Source organism: Delphinapterus leucas, chromosome 5 (genome assembly GCF_059928025.1).
Source record: "Delphinapterus leucas isolate spDelLeu-1000000601 "Yukka" chromosome 5, BTC_Dleu_Yukka2, whole genome shotgun sequence".
NCBI classification, from domain to species: Eukaryota; Metazoa; Chordata; class Mammalia; order Artiodactyla; family Monodontidae; genus Delphinapterus; species Delphinapterus leucas.
This window is the reverse complement of record NC_143133.1, coordinates 87,047,258-87,065,128: the sequence shown is the minus strand read 5'-3', so window position 1 is coordinate 87,065,128 and position 17,871 is coordinate 87,047,258. Positions and strand designations below refer to the sequence as shown.

At 37.8% G+C, this 17,871-nt stretch overlaps 1 protein-coding gene across 22 annotated transcripts in view; it reads right to left on the bottom strand.

The window, feature by feature from the left end:
- Nucleotides 1-17,871, bottom strand: part of SLC4A4 (solute carrier family 4 member 4) — a 350,242-nt gene that overhangs the window by 57,929 nt on the left and 274,442 nt on the right. For all 22 annotated transcript variants that reach the window (XR_016393316.1, XR_016393317.1, XM_089912009.1 and 19 more), the window contains one exon: nucleotides 5,924-5,994. Coding sequence is in view for 20 of the 22 variants with exons in the window: in XM_089912009.1 (XP_089768135.1) it covers nucleotides 5,924-5,994 (71 nt within the window). In the remaining 2 variants the exon portion in view is untranslated. The remainder of the gene's footprint in view (nucleotides 1-5,923; nucleotides 5,995-17,871) is intronic.

Genomic DNA, 17,871 nt, shown 5'->3' with positions numbered 1-17,871 from the left:
GAACAAAACTAAAGTAAAAAAAATGTTCAATTTAGATCATCAGGTAAAATCCAGTATTCCCAGTTACATATGAGTTTCAGATAAACAGTGAATAATATTTTTAGTATAAGTATGTTCTATGTAATATGTAGGACATACTTACACTAAAAAAATTGTTCATTATTTATCTGAAATTCAAATGTAACTGGGACCCTATTTTTTTTTCTAACTCTGGTGATGCTATTTCAGTTAGCTATAGGCTATTTTGAGTAACAAAAGAGAAAGTAGAAAAATGTGGCCAAAAGTAAACAGAAAATGCACTGGGCCCCAATTACATGGCTAACTAAGATAAGCCTTAAGGGAACAATAAAGAAGAATAAAAACAACAACTTTTAAAAGTTTTATTGGAGAAATAAAATATGCCCACTTAAATATTAACTAATAATTCAAGGCATCAAAAGCAAGTGTCTAAATGAATGGTACACAGATGATTAGATCAGAAGAGGGACTGATTAATTTCACTCAGCACAGGGAAAACAAAAGTTAAACTGCACCTTGAAAAAAGAACTGGTCTTTGTAGAACTCTCATACTCAAAAGGCAGTAAGAAGAAGTGTGGCAGGACAACAAAACTAGAAAGGAATGACAGAGAGAGTAACAAAAGCCAATGAAGAGGGGAATAAAAGTGACAAACTTTGGGTGTATATTTCTTTCTGCATTGGCAGAAACAAAGAGGTAAAGCATTAGATGGAGAGACACCATGAGCAAAGATGCGGATTCGGGGACATATGATGCTTCATTCACTCATCCAGTAAGTCCTTTAGGCACCACTTATTGAATGCTCACCATGAGGAGGAACTCACAGTGAGTGGACCAGAGCAGAGTGTCTGTGTAAATGGGTAGTGAGAAAAAAGGTGCAAAGGAAATGGGACCAAGTTGCTGATGGTCTTAACTGAGGTCAATCTCATGAAAAGAAATTTCCACCTATTTTTATGGATCTCATTTTCTAGAGGATGACCCTATTTGTATTGAGTGAATATGTTTATAAATCTTAAAAGTAAAATGTATACTGAAGGATTAATTTTAAAATTTAAAACACCATAGTAGTCTCCGCAAAGACAAAAGTGGGGGATATATGAGAGGCAGTGGGAAAAATTTTGACAGTCACTGAAGCTAAGTGATGTGTACATATGAGGATTTACTGTACTATTCTATTTTAGTGCATGTTTTAAATTTTCCATAATATTTTTAAAAGTAGGAACATGTACTCTTTAAGGAGATTTAAGGACAGAATAGTTTTTGCACTTCACTTTCTTAATGAGAGAAAATCACAAGGATGCTATGCACAAGAAGATTAATATGACATTCCATTTCCCATGAAAATGAATGTTAGCTCCTAGAATCACCCTGAAGGTACATCAAATCAAAGCACTTTTACTTCCATGTCTGACTGCCAAGCAGTGTTTATGAGACTGTAACAGGCCTTAGGCCCATGATTAACAGCATCTCTATGTAGACTATCATGATATGCTTCATTGGGTAATACAATAAGCAAAAAAATTCAAAAATAAAAATTAAAGAGTCTACATTGCTCTCTTTGAGTATCAACTGGTAAAATATAAGCCTTTAAACACACACACACATATATTTATATACAAACATATATATAAATGAGGGTAATGCTACAAATAAAAGTCTCAAGGTTAAGTGGTTAATGTACTCATTTAGGACTTTTTCCCTGCAGTGGGTAAGCCAGACTTGCAGTGATCTGCAATCTTACTTTATGGTCTACAGGATGTATGTGAGCTGTGACTGTAGTTATATATACTGTTGTGAAATATCAAAACTAATTGGTTGCTTACTTATGATTAAGATATAGAAAGTTACAGGAGACTGTTAGTTGTCCCAACCTAACAATAAAAGCAAGCAGGATAAGCTATAAAATCATAGTTTAAAAAATTCCACCAGTGAGATGAGGATGCAAAGAAACCTAAATAAACTAAATTCCAAAGTTACAAGACCTTCATAGGAGAGAAGAGATCCATGGCCGCCTCATCCCTGGCAGAGTAGCAGGTGGAAGATAAATGCACTGTAGATGGAGGGATGGAGAAATAAGCCAAGTCTTTAATGAATTTTTAATGGTTGCCTGTAGTCTGGGGTGACACGTTGGAATTCTGTGGAGTCTCAGGTGTCGACAAAGCCTGCGTCCGTCCACCCAGCAAACTTTCTAATGGTCTTTGTCAAATGCACAGATAGTTCAGAAAAGCCTGGAGATTCAACAGAAGAGCTGAGAGAAACCCCTCTTAGACACAGAGTCTCTATCAAATGCAAGAAAGCCACTTTCCTAAGATGGGAAGCAGGGCAGGAGAGCAGAGAGAAACCCCTCCGTGGCATTCAGCTACTTTCTGAAAGGGCTAAGGCATCTGCCCTCTGAAGGTGGTGGCGGCGGTGGGGGGGGTGGGCAGAGCAGTTTGGCAAAGAAAGATCTCCCAAGGCTCAAAAAGCTGGGGCATAAAACAGGAAATAGAGCATTTCAGAGCACTTTCCGGGAAGATGGAAATGTTCTGTATCTTGTTTTGTGTGGTGGTTACATGAGGTAAAAACTTGTCAAAACTCATTGCAATGAGCACAAAAGAACTGTGTCTTTTAAGGTATGACTCAATTTAATAAAAAACGAAAACAAAAAGGAATCTAACATGAAAGACAAATACTAACCAATCCATTCTATCACATCTTCAGAAGAGAAGCTTCTGACATTAGATTTTGAAATCTGTTCTCTCCCTCTAAGAGCTGGTAAGTGGAAGTCAGCAAATCTCAACACTAATTGCTTAGATACAGTGTGGATAAGCTGTGGCTGGTCTCAAAGATTTACAGAGCCCTTTTAAAGAGCTGTGTTTTGCAGGCTGAAGTGAGAAATCAATAGGAAAACTGATGAAGGTGAGAAGATTTAAAGACACAATGATTCCAACAATAAATGCAAATAATGGAAAATCTGGCTTTTATCTTGAAGGGTGGTTATTCTTGAGTTCTAACTTCTGTCCAAATGCTCTCATGTCCCGTTTTTCCTGCTGTTTCCCCCAGAAAACAAACCCATACCACAAGGAAGAAGAAAGCTTGTCTTCATGCTAATGAAGCTGAAAAGAAAAGACCTTCCTTCCTCTGACAGGATGTTCTTAGGGCCTTGTGAGAGGGCGTCTCATGGGTGCCCAGGGGCTGCATGTCACTCTTACAGCACCTTCTTTCATGATCTAATTATGGCCAAACGAAAAGAAGGAAATAAAGTCCTGCTGACTGTAGGTCTTAGGAAAGGCTCAGGGGAACTGAGCTAGTGTGGCCAAACACACAGAGGACCCAGTAGGTGGTCAGAAGCAGTGGCTTTCAATTTCTTCTCTCCACCAACCTGAGTTTTGGTGACAAACGGCCCAGTGGAATGATAAGAACACCTAAATAGAATAAAAACAGTACCTAACATTGATTGAGAGACAAGTATGTGCCAGCCACTCTGCGAAGTTTTGCCTATTTATTAATCTGGCTCTTCTGGCATCTTTGAGGGAATACTCTTATCATCACCATTTTATAGATGGGAAGCTGAGAAGGTTCCACAGCCTGTTTTTAAAGTAGTGGGGCACTGCGTTTGCAACCAGTCTGACATGAGAACTAAGTATCTGTAAATCCTTCTACAGGACATGCTATTCTGCTTCCCCCAAAGAATGGAAATATGCAGATTTTGGAGTTAGAAGGCCCTGAGTCCAAATTCTGGTTTTACTATATACTGGTCATATGGCCTTTGGAAAGTCAGCTAACCTTTATAAGCCTCTGTTTCAACTATAAAATACAGGTAACATCGTAACTCACAAAGGTATTGTGAGGATTATAAACAATTGATGTAAAGAGCCTGGCCCCTAGTAGGTGCTCAATAGTAGGTGCTATAAGTGAAGATAATAAATCGTATTACCTCTCTAACACTCATTTTTGGATCACATATATGTGTGTGTGTGTTTATGCAAAGTATACATAAAGGAATAAATACAGAGAGAAAAGGAGAAATAAAGAACAGAATAAAAGTGGTCCTTTATAATTACATACACACACATTATATATTTTTCCCTAATTTCTTCTCTAGAGGTGCTGGACATAGCAACTTAACATTTTAATTAAGGTGTGCAACTGATACACACATGAGGGGACTGCTGCCCTGGAGTATAGAGCATTCATAGGAACTAAAAAAGTAAACAATAGTAAACATTCCAATTTGCAAACACTGAAGCATCATGGTGCATTAGCAATAGCACAGGTCGTGGAACCATCCAAACTTCAGTTCAATCTTTGTTCTACTAACTTATCGCTATGTGACCTAGAGCAAGAAAGGTTATTTACCTTCTGGAGCTTCAGTTGCTCTCATTTATAAAGTGGAGATAATTATGCCCAGTAGGTTGTGTTAATGATTACAATACATATTAAGGTTTATAATGATGATAATATGTATAAAACACCTGGTCTCTTGTAGATGCTTTATAAATGGTAGCTAAATTATCATCATTATTGTGCCTTTATGTCCTCTATCATGGTCGTACCAGAAGTCAACCACAACTTCCATTTGTTTTCCATGAAACTTACAGTGACATCTTATTATAATTACATATCAATTACTAGAGTCTCTCCAGGGCTTGCCCAAAGACAGGGCTTAAAAAATTCATTAATTTTAAAGCTTTCCTTGATTAGTTACAAAAACAAGTTAGGAAACAATCTCTTTTTAAGTAATTGGAAGTATTTTATTAATTTTTATTGCAAATGAACTTACTGTTTTAATTAGTTACATATATATTTTAAATTTTTAATTAGATTTAAATTCCTTAAAAGTCTAGAAGGAAGTATTTTTCTCTGTGTTTTAGTCACATCCTTTTAGGCACTAGGTTGGCTGACTGGCTTGAAGATTGAAAACTGAACTCTCTTCTATATGTGGCCTTTAAAACATATACATACTCTCTTTCATATACACACACTCTCTCTCACACACACACACACACACACACACTCTCAAACATGGAAGAAACAGAGAGGCAAAGTTTGGAGAAAGTCAGAGAAAACAGTAGGGAAAGAAGTCAAGAGAGCCATTGAATATGAAAACAAGAGAGAAACAGGGTCAAGTGAGAGTTGTCCAGGAAAGATACAAAGCATCATCTTTGAAAGGGATGTTGTGGGCACTGATTATATAATATCTGCAGAAGTGTTCTGGTCTCCTGAGAGATGGGCACTCGATCAATACAAAGTATTATGTATGGGTTCTGTCTTTATAACTGAGAGATTGATATTCTTTGGTAAGATTCCATATCCAGTGTAGAAGGAACACAATTACAAGTCTGAAACAGCACTTTCCCCTTTTTCTCTAACACAAAAGTCTTCTTCCAGTGTGCGACCTTCCATGCAAAACAGCTCATTTTTAAAGCTTAGTTCCAGTCTCTTAAAGATCCTTGGTTACAAGCCCTGGGAAAGGATATCATGTGACAGAGGCACGGTCCTTTCTAAGTGACACGGGAAGTGTCCTGCTACAGTCACCCTCAGTGAAGGGAACACAGCACCATCTGGTAGTCAGAAGAATTCGTAATCGTACTAGAAACAAAGAGAGGATACTACGCTCTCACTTTGCAACTTCGCTCACTTTCCCTTGTGAAAATATTTCAAGGTGACAATTAATGGACATAACAGTCAAATTCCTGAGAAGGTCTGAAAAGTATGTTGCACTTTAAGTGCATTTAAGTTTAAAAGAAAAAAGAAAAGGAAAAAAAGCTGACTAGAGTACAGAAAATGTTTTTCTTGTCCCTCTACCATCACTGACTATTAACTATGTGTTCAGACTAGGCTTGCTGAGTGGTGGGAGAGACATCATATTATGAATATTATTAGAATGTACAATATGCAAATGATCTGAAATACTAAGCCACTTACTGCGTCAGTAGAAGAAACAGTTGGCAAATCTTCAGGAGCCAATGTGGTATCATTTGACATGGAGATATTAACTGTAAGCAAAAGACCATTTTTTACTGTAAAAATAAAATTAAAGTGACCTATATGCATATTTAGGAATCTAAACAGGCAGGCTTAGGCATTAAAAAAAATGTCTTCAATAACAACATAAAGGCACAATAAGTCTTTCTTCATTATAACTGTATTCACCTTTCACCTACATAAAACAACCAAAAATTTGGACATGTCTTTTGTGCTCTAATCCGATAAGAAACAACGACAAATATTTAAGGAGATGATATTGTACTTTGTTTCAGGTTTAAAAACAAAAACCCAACACTTCTATGTTACTAAAAGGCGCTCTATATTTTGCCTAGTGGAAGAAATGGCTGTTAATAAGTGAGGAAGTTGATCACTGGCTTCACGCACAGTCAAATCCCATGAATTGAAGCTTTACTAATTAAGAATCAGCTGATTTTGGAACTTTGGAACTTTGGAATTCATATGAGAGTATATCTTTGCAAAATGTGTGAAAACAAAAAAGTGCTAAATAATCAATTATATATAATATATTATTATAATGAGCATGAATATTTAATCTAATTTTTAAATTATTTTCATACAGTTTGGCATCATTTGTAGATTTATGAAGATGTCACTTGCAGAACCTAGTTTATTTATTAAACCAACCCTCCTCTTTGAAATATTTCATTGCTTCCTTTCTACTTATGAGTCTAAAATTAAAACATAGGATTTAAAAAGTATTCTATAATTACAAAATTTTTCTTTATCCGATAAGCTCTTTTCCTATTATTTGAAGCTTTATGTATTAGAAAATAAATTGTTATGCAGAGACTATCCCTCATTTATGGAAATATTATGAAACAACACTTACCAAGTTTTTGCCTTTGAGGCTCACAAAGTTCATTTAACATCCAAATTGCTAATTATTGTTTGGTCCCAGAGTGCCCCCCAACCCAGCCCCCAGACCTCTAGCCTGTCTTCTTAGTTTGCCATGTTTTAGGTCTCACTTATATAAACTTCTAAGAAGAAACAAACAGGTTTATTTGACTGTTTCAATTTAGAATATAAGATCCCTGAAGGAAGAAGAAAAGGGGCATGGCTTGTTCACTGCTTTTTCCCAGAATCTGCCTAGTTTGGCACTTAACTAACAGGAACTCAAAAATATTTGTTAATTATTCAACCTTAAAAAAGAAGGAGGGCTTCCCTGGTGGTGCAGTGGTTGAGAGTCCGCCTGCCGATGCAGGGGACACGGGTTCGTGCCCCGGTTCGGGAAGATCCCACGTGCTGCGGAGCGGCTGGGCCCGTGAGCCATGGCCACTGAGCCTGCACGTCCGGAGCCTGTGCTCCACAACAGGAGAGGCCACAACAGTGAGAGGCCCGCGTACCGGAAAAAAAAAAAAAAAAAAGAAGGAAATCCTGCCACTTGCAAAAGCATAGATGAACCTGGAAGACATTATGCTATGTGATATAAGTCAGACATGGAAAGCCAAACACTGCATGGTATCATTTATAGATGGAATCTTAGAAAAAAAAAAAGTCTGGTGGTTGCCAGGGGTTGGGTGGTGGGGAAAATAGAGTCGGTAAAAGGGTACAAATTTTCAGTTGTAAGAGAACTAAGGTCTGAGGATCGAATTATAACATGGTGACTGCAACTGATAATACTGTACCAAAGAACTGAAATTTCCTAAGAGAGTAAAACTTAAGTGTTCTCACCAAATAAAACAAAATAAATATGTGAGGTGATGGATATGTTAATTAAATTAGTGGGAATCCCTTCACAATGTATACACATGAGGAGATCATCATGTTGTATGCTTTAAATATAATTTTATTTGTCAATTATACTTCAATAAAGCTGAAAGACAATTGTTTACTGTCAGTAAGAGAAGCTAGGAAAGGGGTCATTCAACGACTACAAATGAATGACAGCAGATAAAGGCAAAAGAATTGAAATAAGGAAAACAAAAGGGGAGAAAATACTTAGCTTCGGTCCTAGTATTTGCAATCCATTCTGATCTTTGAAGGCTCTGGAATTGTTAAACTTTTAACCTCTTGCTAGCTGCCGCCAGGGCTTCCCTAATTCATCAGTAAAACAAGCACACGTGCAGACTCTATTTTCTCATTCTTTGTGTTTCATTATAGGTCACAGAAAGAATCAAAATAGGATAAAGGATGCTTGGCCCAAAGAGTAAGACAAAACATAAATCCCTGAAGGAAGAAGATGTTAGTAAATTATTAATAGTAAAACCTAGAATCTTATTATTATTTTGTTCTAAAAAGCTTAAAGTACATTTTCTTACATTATTCCATTTGTTCATTTTACAACACATAAGAGCACAAAACAGGTATACTGTTTTTTTGGTTTTTTTTTTTTACCGGTACGCGGGACTCTCACTGTTGTGGCCTCTTCCATTGTGGAGCACAGGCTCCGGACGCACAGGCTCAGCGGCCATGGCTCACGGGCCCAGCCGCTTCGCGGCATGTGGGATCTTCCCGAACCGGGGCACGAACCCATGTCCCCTGCATCGGCAGGCGGACTCTCAACCACTGTGCCACCAGGGAAGCCCCAGGTATACTTTTATACCCGTTTTATGTTGGATGGGACTCTGAGGCAAGATATGCCAGGTTTCTTGCCCAGGATTACAGAGTCAACCAGAAGTAGAGCTGGTACCAAAATCTTGTCCATCATTCTTCCTTTTCCTACCCAATATTTCTATTCACCAAAATCAAGATGATTTATGTGGCCACAGAATTCAAGGTGGGAGATAACGATTCACCAATGTTAGATGATGTGGATCTCTCTACTGTAAATAGAAATGTCTGACCTGTCTAAGCATTTGAAGGAAAACAGCACATGAGAAATCAAAGGCAGTATTTAGAGGGTGTCTGGGAAGCTGCCTTTCCTGAGCTAGATTCTTTGATGCAATTTTATGAGCTTCCTGTCGTAACAGAGTGAAGGTCTTTTTGCAACACACTTTTCTGCCTAGTGTGAAACAAGTAGTGAGGAGGGAGGAGGAAGGCATTCCAGGCTCTTTCCTTGTGAAATGAATGACAGATAATAAAGACCACGAGTTCCAATCTGAACTTTTAGTAACCACTCTCGAGTTCTGGATACGTGTCAATTTGCTCATCCAAGTTTCTTTCATCTTTTCAGTATGCCTCTGAGACAAGCTATGCACATTGGCTCTCAAAATCCCAAAAGACCAGTATCAAAACAAAAGTAAGAAGTATATACTTTTCCTACTTATTTTAATAAGTAGCTGCTTCAAGAGAAAGACTTCCAAATAAATATATAAACAAGCACTTCTATAAATAGACATATTGGCAGGATATGGCAGAGCCCATAAATAAGATTAAAAGTAAATTTCTTTAAGCTCATAGAAGAGACAATGATCAATTCCAATTGGAAACTTGATCTACAAGAGCCCTTGGTCACCACTTGGATCCAGACACATACAATGCAAATATTTTGTCAACCAAATGCAGAATGATCTTGTGTATAGAATCTGTAATATCCTTAATTAGGATTCTGGAAAGGTGAAATGGAAAAGCCAAAAGACACTGCACTCTGTGTCTTCACTATTTGCTTAGCACCATGGCTTATGAAGAAAAGAAACATTTTGCTCTAGGAACCTGGTTAATTTAGAATGAGCCAATTGCCACTGGGACAGCCTGTGTCCCATACTTGGTTTCAGGTAATTTACACAGGTTGATCATTTTACGTTCCTTGGATTTTCACGTCTTGATCCTCCTTTCTGTGTATCAAATTCTAGCTGATCCTCTGGAATGGAGGAATGAACACAGTACTAGATGTTTAAAAATGTGTCTGTCATACAGATGGTCAACAGCCACATGAAAAGAGCTCAACATCACTAATTATTAGAGAAATGCAAATCAAAACTACAGTGAGGTACCACCTCACACTGGTCAGAATGGCCATCATTAAAAAGTCTACAAGTAACAAATGCTGGAGAGGGTGTGGAGAAAAGGGAACCTTCCTACACTGTTGGTGCGAGTGTAAATTGGTGCAGCCTCTATGCAAAACATTTTGGAGGCTCCTCAAATAGCTCAAAATAGAGTTGGCATATGACCCTGCAATCCCACTCCTGGGAAAATATCCGGACAAAACTATAATTCAAAAATATACATGCACCCCAATGTTCATTGCAGCACTATTTACAATAGCCAGGACATGGAAAAACCTAAATGTTCATTGATAGATGAATGGATAAAGAAGATGTGGTACAGGGCTTCCCTGGTGGCACAGTGGTTGAGAGTCCGCCTGCCGATGCAGGGGGTGCAGGTTCGTGCCCCGGTCCGGGAAGATCCCACATGCCGCGGAGCGGCCAGGCCCGTGAGCCATGGCCGCTGAGCCTGTGCGTCCGGAGTCTGTGCTCTGCAGCAGGGGAGGCCACAGCAGTGAGAGGCCCGCGTATGGCAAAAAAAAAAAAAAAAAAAAAAAAAGATGTGGTACATATATACAATGGAATACTACTCAGCCATAAAAAAGAATGAAATAATGCCATTTGCTGCAGCAAGAATGGACCTAAAGATTATCATACGAAGTGAAGTAAGTCAGAAAGAGAAAAGACAAATACCATATGATATCACTTATATGTGGAATCTAAAATATGACACAAATTAACTTACTTATGAAACAGAAACAGACTCACAGACACAGAGAACAGACTTGTGGTTGAGAAAGGAGAGGGGGAGTGGGGGAGGGAAGGCTCAGGAGTTTGGGATTAGCAGATGCAAACTATTATATAGAGAATGGATAAGCAACAAGGTCCAACTGTATAGCACAGGGAACTAGACTCAATATCCATAATGGAAAAGAATATGAAAAAGAATATATATATATGTATAACAGAATCACTTTGCTGTACAGGAGAAATTAACACAACATTGTAAATCAACTGTCAATAAAATAAATACTAAAAAAAGAAAAAAATGTGTCTGTGACTTTTCCACCTTAAGCTGGCTTTTAGTCTTTGTGTTTAATGAGAGATCTAGAGAAAGAACAAGCTGCAGGAACTACGAGGAGAAAAAGGAGGTGATATACACACATCAATGATATAAACCTCCTACGTAGAGCATATCAACTGTACTGTTTAAGGCTGTTCTTTATCCTCTAGTGACCTGGCACCAGGAACTACCCCATGAATCCTCCGCTTTACATGTTAGCAGAAATGGTACCATCAGGAATAGGCACCAAAGCTCACTTGAGGCTAACAGGTCAAGTAGAAGCAACAACCGGCCAACGAGGCAGATTTGCCTGCTCTGAAGCACCATCACCTCACAGTATAGAGAAAGGAGTCCCAGGAGAACTGCGTTGGAATGCTGGCTGCTCCACCTTCTGAAGCACAGTGGCCCCAACTCCCTTGCCACATAAACTTGAGAACATTACCTCACTCCTCTTGACCACAGGTTCCGCACTGGTGAGATTGGATTTGACAGCATCCACCTCATAAGGTTACCGTGCAGATTAAATAAGGCAATATAGGCAAAACTGCTAGCACAGTGCCCAGTACCAGGTAAACTCTAAATAAATATAGCTAAGATTACTATTAGCTTCACCACCCAAAGATACATATATATTATTAAAATATTATATATATTAAAATATAGTTTATTAAAATCCAGTAGTAAAATGTCTGGCATTTGGATGGTGCTTAATAAAGGTTAGTCATATAAATCTGAATTTATACCTTCTACATAGCTTCTTAGGGTGGAACTGATTAACCTGCTCTGAATAAGAAAAAATTTAAGAGTATTCTCCATGATAATAAACCTTTAATGTTTTATTCCATTCTATGTAAGCAACATCTTAAGGCAACTAAGTAACTAGAAAATAAATACAGAATAAAATTTAGAGTATCTTGCCTGCATGGTCATGTCAGATGTATTTAAGGATTCTGGATAACTCGAGCACACGAGTGTCTCTTGATAAAGTCAAATATTTATGCTTTAAGTTTCCTGATCAATAAAAGGACAAAAATGGCTTTTGTAGGGATGACAAAGTGAAGGAGGAAAACTTTGGAAGAAGTAGCTCTTGGGAAATTACCTGCCACGATCTCAGCCTTAAGTCTTAAAACAAGCAAAATTAATAGGAAGTTTTTACTCACTATTTCTTGTTATTATCTTTTTTGTTTTCCTAAGTATGTTTACCAAAACTTCATGCTTGAGATTTCCACTGTCATTAGACAAGTTCAAGGTAAGATGTTCTTTAATCCGTGAACACTCTATTCACATGCTCACCTATGATGCTGCACTGGAGCTGAGCTATTTTCTGGTAATAAGGTGGATATATTTAGCCACTACTTTCACAAAAACTTCTCTTCTATACCCACCCATCATTACACTTAGGGTGTGCATAGACATTATTCTCGGGGACATTTTCCAAATCTGGGTTTTATTCAAACCCAAAGCTAGAGAATTACCCAGGTCTGGTAATTATCCAGATACACTGCTTCTCCTTTTCTGATCCCTGCAAGCTTTATACAGAAACTGCTAAAATATAGGTTAGGTCAATAAAAGGAAACTAAAATGATGGGTCTTTCAAATATCCATGGTTATCTCAAAAGACCATGTTACCATGAATGACAAAATGTCAGCTGCGCTGGTAAAGTATCTTGGCAAATGCAAGTCTAAGCAGTGCTACAGCAGAAGGCCTTGCACCTCCTGTTCAACCCTCGGTCTATGACTTAAACCCACTGTATAAGCAAAAGAGGGAATGACATAAAATAAAAATAAAACTGCATAGAATATGATGCAGGTCATGGAAGATGAATTAGGGTTATCTTTTATGTCCTAATTTTCTTTTAATGGGCTAATTATGAAGCACATATTGACTATAATATGGGACCACAGGAGACACGATCCAGCAGTTCTTTTTAATGGTTATGACATGCTGGTGCATAGAATTTATTAAGATAATAGAAAAATCATATACAAAAAAAGGTAACGAAATTCCACTCTAGTGACGATAGTTTTAAAGCATTTGTAAGCCTCCTCATGCTGTAAATATAACCAAGGTGTGGAAATGGAAGCCATGCTTACTTCCAATCACTTGACTTGGTCTGACAGTTTCATGCCAGGAAAAAGGCCATGTTTTACTTAGAGATACTACAGACAGTGATGCACTCAGTGCCTGAGAAAGGCTTTATTCTTCTTAATCATTCATCCATTACTAAGCATGTTCTTCCTGGAACAGTCAACACTGAATCGATAAGATATACCCCTGCTGTTAAGAGTATAGTGTCTATCCCCTTGAGGCAATTTTCCTTGCTTTTCTAATTTGTTTATCATATTTAGCAAGCCTTTTTCCCCTCCAGATACAAAACCAACACCTGGTCAGAAAATTTATTTTGACCCTTTCCAAAATAATAACAATGCCCTTGAGTGTATAGTCACTGCAACCCTGACATATCAGGCAAATGAACAAAGGTACTAGGGTAGAAATTTACTTATAAAGTCTACGTCAAATGAATTTCTGACCTTATTCATTCAAAAAGTAATTAACACTAATTAAAAAACAACTCACTTTATAAAAAGCAGTGTGTATATATGTGTGTATGTGTGTGTACATGCATGTGTAAGTGTGTGTTCTGCTTCATTGCAAGTAGCACAATTCTTAAAAAGCAATGAACTGCACCCTCAGTAAATTTTTGTTGATAGCAGAAGGGGAAGAAGAAAAGGCAGGAGAAGGAAGAGAAGGAGAAGGGGAAAGAGAAGGAGGAAAGTCTACCTCCTGTTCCCTATTTACAGAATTCTAGCATTAATGTTTTGTGGTTTTTTTTTTGCGGTACGCGGGTCTCTCACTGCCATGGCCTCTCCTGTTGCAGAGCACAGGCTCCGGACGCGCAGGCTCAGCGGCCATGGCTCACGGGCCCAGCCGCTCCGCAGCATGTGGGATTTTCCCGGACTGGGGCAGGAACCCGTGTCCCCTGCATCGGCAGGCGGACTCTCAACCACTGCGCCACCGGGGAAGCCCGCATTAATGTTTTTGAATGAATTACGTAGATAGACTCTTCTTAGAAGAACTAGGTATCTCACCTCTGGGACTTTAAAGCCTTTTTCTACATGACTGTGTATAGTGTACAACACTTTTGTAGTCTTGAGATTCCGGGGTATAGTATTAAATGATCTAACTATGATACACTGAACTCCTTAACATTTTTCCCTTTAAATACCACTTCAATGTTTCATATTTATCTACAACAGTACCTTGGTTTTTGTTTGTTTGTTGGTAAGCTTACAGTGAAGCCTAGTCAATATCTTTTCCTAGGAAAATTTAAATTGAATTTTAAAATGGAAATTTAAATTTAACTTCCATTTCTAGGGAAGTTAAACGTGTGAATCCCTTTAAAAGAATACAACTAAAAGATTTAACTGTTGGGGCATCTTTTGTGGGACAGTGAGAAATGAGAGAAGCAACAAATTTTTACTATTAGGTGCCAAACAAGTTTACATATCCTATTTCATTTAATCCTTATAGTAACCTCTAAGAGTAGGTACAATTACTAACCCAGCTCACAGATTATAAAACAATGACATTAGGAAATCAGCCTGGCCAAAGGTCACACTGCTAACTACAGCTAAAATTCAAACTCAGTTTCCTTTACTCCAAAGAACTTATGGTTTATATTTTATCACACTAACAGTTTTCTAAATTGGTATGTTGGTGATGAATGAAATATTGTGAATTGTCCTTCAACTGGATATTGTTCAGTTTTCATTCTGGGCTTTTGAACTGAATCATCTTCTTTCCTATATATCCTCTGCTATGTAACCATCAAGGCATAGTGGGAAATAGAACATCTATTACCTCTATTAATACATTAATTAATAATTATCCTATTTCTAGGAAAAGAGAATGCTAGCACAAAAACCAGGTGCTAATAAAAACCTGACTGATATGTCAAATTTCATGGCTAACTTTCCTAGCAATTGCAACTGAGCTTCCTTAGTTCTTCAAGAAATGAGAACCTAGGTGTATGACGGGTTACTGAGCAGCAGATGGGGGCAGGAGGAAGGGGCGAAAAGGTGCATTAAGAAAAGGAAACTCAGGAGATGATGAAGTTTTATGAAAGCAAGTAAGAACAAGAAAGATCAGGAAGGGGGGAAGAAGAGTTGTCTTCACAAAGCACCAAAAAAGCCACAATATTATTGTGGCCATGCATATAGTTTTCTTAGAGATTAAGTGACCCCTATTTCCTTTCCTGTAAAATCATTCCTCAGTTTGCAGGATCATGACTCCATCTGCGCAGTTGCTGGTTCATCCTTACATACTGTCCCAGTGTTGAAAAACAAGTCATCCGCCAGTTTAAATATTATTGGCTCATTGATTGAATTCTTTTACTAGGAGTGCATGTTGCGATGAAAGACCAGTCTTTTATTGTTTTTAGAACACTTACTCTAGCTGTATATACAACTGTATTATTCTCTCACTATTGGTTTTCAGTTTGTTGTCATGAAGAACTAAATTTATGGTGGGTCTGTGCAGTCTTCTATCAAAAAGTATTAAGGTTGTGGGAGAAATATATGATCATTCATCTTAAAAAGGGTTTTGTAAAACATGAGATTGTCCTGAAAATGCAAATATCCATTTGCCTTTTTCCATACCAGAAACAGATCTCATCTCCATGGATTAAATAATCCCTCACATTCACATACATAATCTTCTATGAGTGCCACTCGTCTGAACGACTCTAAAACTAAGGGGTGCAACCAACAGTCTTGCTGCAGAATGAGCCAGTTGCCCAACAACATTTGCTTAGAATGGAGGATGATGAAGTCTGGTTTGCTTGTCCCGTCATTCATACTTATGAACCCTAAATTTTAATAAATAGCAACAGCAATAATAATGGTTGTTATATGGCTAACATTTAATTACTTACTAGAAACTGTCCTAAATGCTTTGTCTGTAAGACCTCATTTTTTTCTTCAAAACAATTCTTTAAGGAAGGTACTATTATTAACCCCATTTTATAGGTAAGGAAGATGAGGCAAAGTTTCCTTGGGTAAAGGAACTTGCCCAAAGTCATGCACTGGGCATTAGCCAAGAGGGGCTTGAATACAAGATTTTCTGACTTCAAAGCCCTGCTACGCTGCTTTATTGGTAACCCCTAGAGTTAGTGGAATTGTCAGAATCCCTCCAAGACAGCTCCTAGCTATATAGGACAGACTTTTTATACAACCTAGGGAAAACAGGTCAAAGGAAAAGTTATCTATCACCCCCTCAGCCAGCACTTGCTATGCATGGGTAAAATCGGTTCAAGCCTCAATATCACTTTCTCAAGAAAACAGAAATCCTTCTTGGAAGGAAAATTACATGTAAAATTTTTGTTGTACTTTTCACAATGAAAACGCACTCAGATATGTCTTCCCTGGTTTCAAATTACCTTCTCTGCCAGCATCCAATTAAAACAATGAATGCAAGTTTCCAATAGACCCAGGTAGGTGTGGGGCTGACACTAGGGAGATCTTTGTGACAGGTGTGCTGACAAAGTCCTCATTTGGTTCATGAACACTTTAAACCTCCAAACAGCTGGTAGTATATTTTTTCCTCTAGAAAGTCTTAACGTATGATTACTCAGAATGCCTAAGAAGTCAGCACACAGACTTTTCCACAAATAAATAAATATATAGATAGATAGAAACAAATAAGTAAAAAGAAAAGTTCAAAATCCTACAATTAAATATGTCTGTGATCTGATATTTTGAATGTGTGTAGTTTGGACTTCCCCTGCAATGTCCAGGATGCACGGTTAGAGAGAGTTTTACCCCCTTCTCTCCCAGGAAGAGTTCTAGGAGTTGTGTAATGGCAACACATTTTCTGCGTCTCTCTGGGGAGGATATTTAATTGGTTCTAATCATATCTGTTATGTATTAAGTGCTTACTCTTTTCCAAACACTTCTTAAATTTTGAAATATTTCTAATCAGTATACATCTTAACAATAATAGGTCTTTATATCTACGGCAACCATGTTGCCTGAATTTTCAAATTTCCACTTTTTACCTGTCTCTGCTTGCTTTTAATAAGCATGGGATTTATTTTAATGTGAGCTGATTTTCCTTAAGCAAGACAAAAAGAATCCATAAGTGCAAAACCCAACAATGCCCTATCTTTTCACCAGTGTCACTGACTGACCCATTTTTAGGGAGATACTGTTCTCTTTCCTCTCACCTCTCAAGATGCATATGGGTCTTATAAGGCTTCTCCACCAAAGTGGCAGAGAAGGTGGCAGATATACCAGCAAAATAGCCAGGAGTCATCTGACACAGCCTGCACAAGCATTAAAATTCTTCATAGTTCTTGTTGAGCTTTTGAATTAAGCATCTTGCATTCTAGTCTATAACAAAACCATGTTTGTTTTACTGTAAACAGTAAGTGGTTTTTCCTTAGAATGTATAGATAAATGGCTGTTACATGAATGTGCCCTATGTTTAAGCCCAGGTTTACATAGCCCTCAATACGCTGCTGTGCTTCTGGTGCTACAAGACCTTAGTCAAAAAGTATATCAATTTTTATTTTAAGGGACGATGACCTGTAGCTAATGTTACAACTAGGGATCACGAGCACTATTAGCATTTAATTGTCTGACACAAATGTCTACCCCTCATTCTACCAAAGCAGATGTAAAGCAGCTTTCCCCAAAGTAAATCTTTTTTTCCCCAAATGCCTTCCATATTGTAAAGTGATAATGAATTACTCCAAGAAAAAATTGCAAAGACCAAATTGAGCACTGTTCTGTGACAAGGTTCTGAGGCTGACTCAGGTTTAGCAAGATGGATGTTAAAGTGCTAAGATGTATAGAATCATATTCCTTACCAACAAGTTAATTTTATGTCTTTCCTAACCCTAGAATATAAATCTTCTCCAAGAACATAATATTCCTTC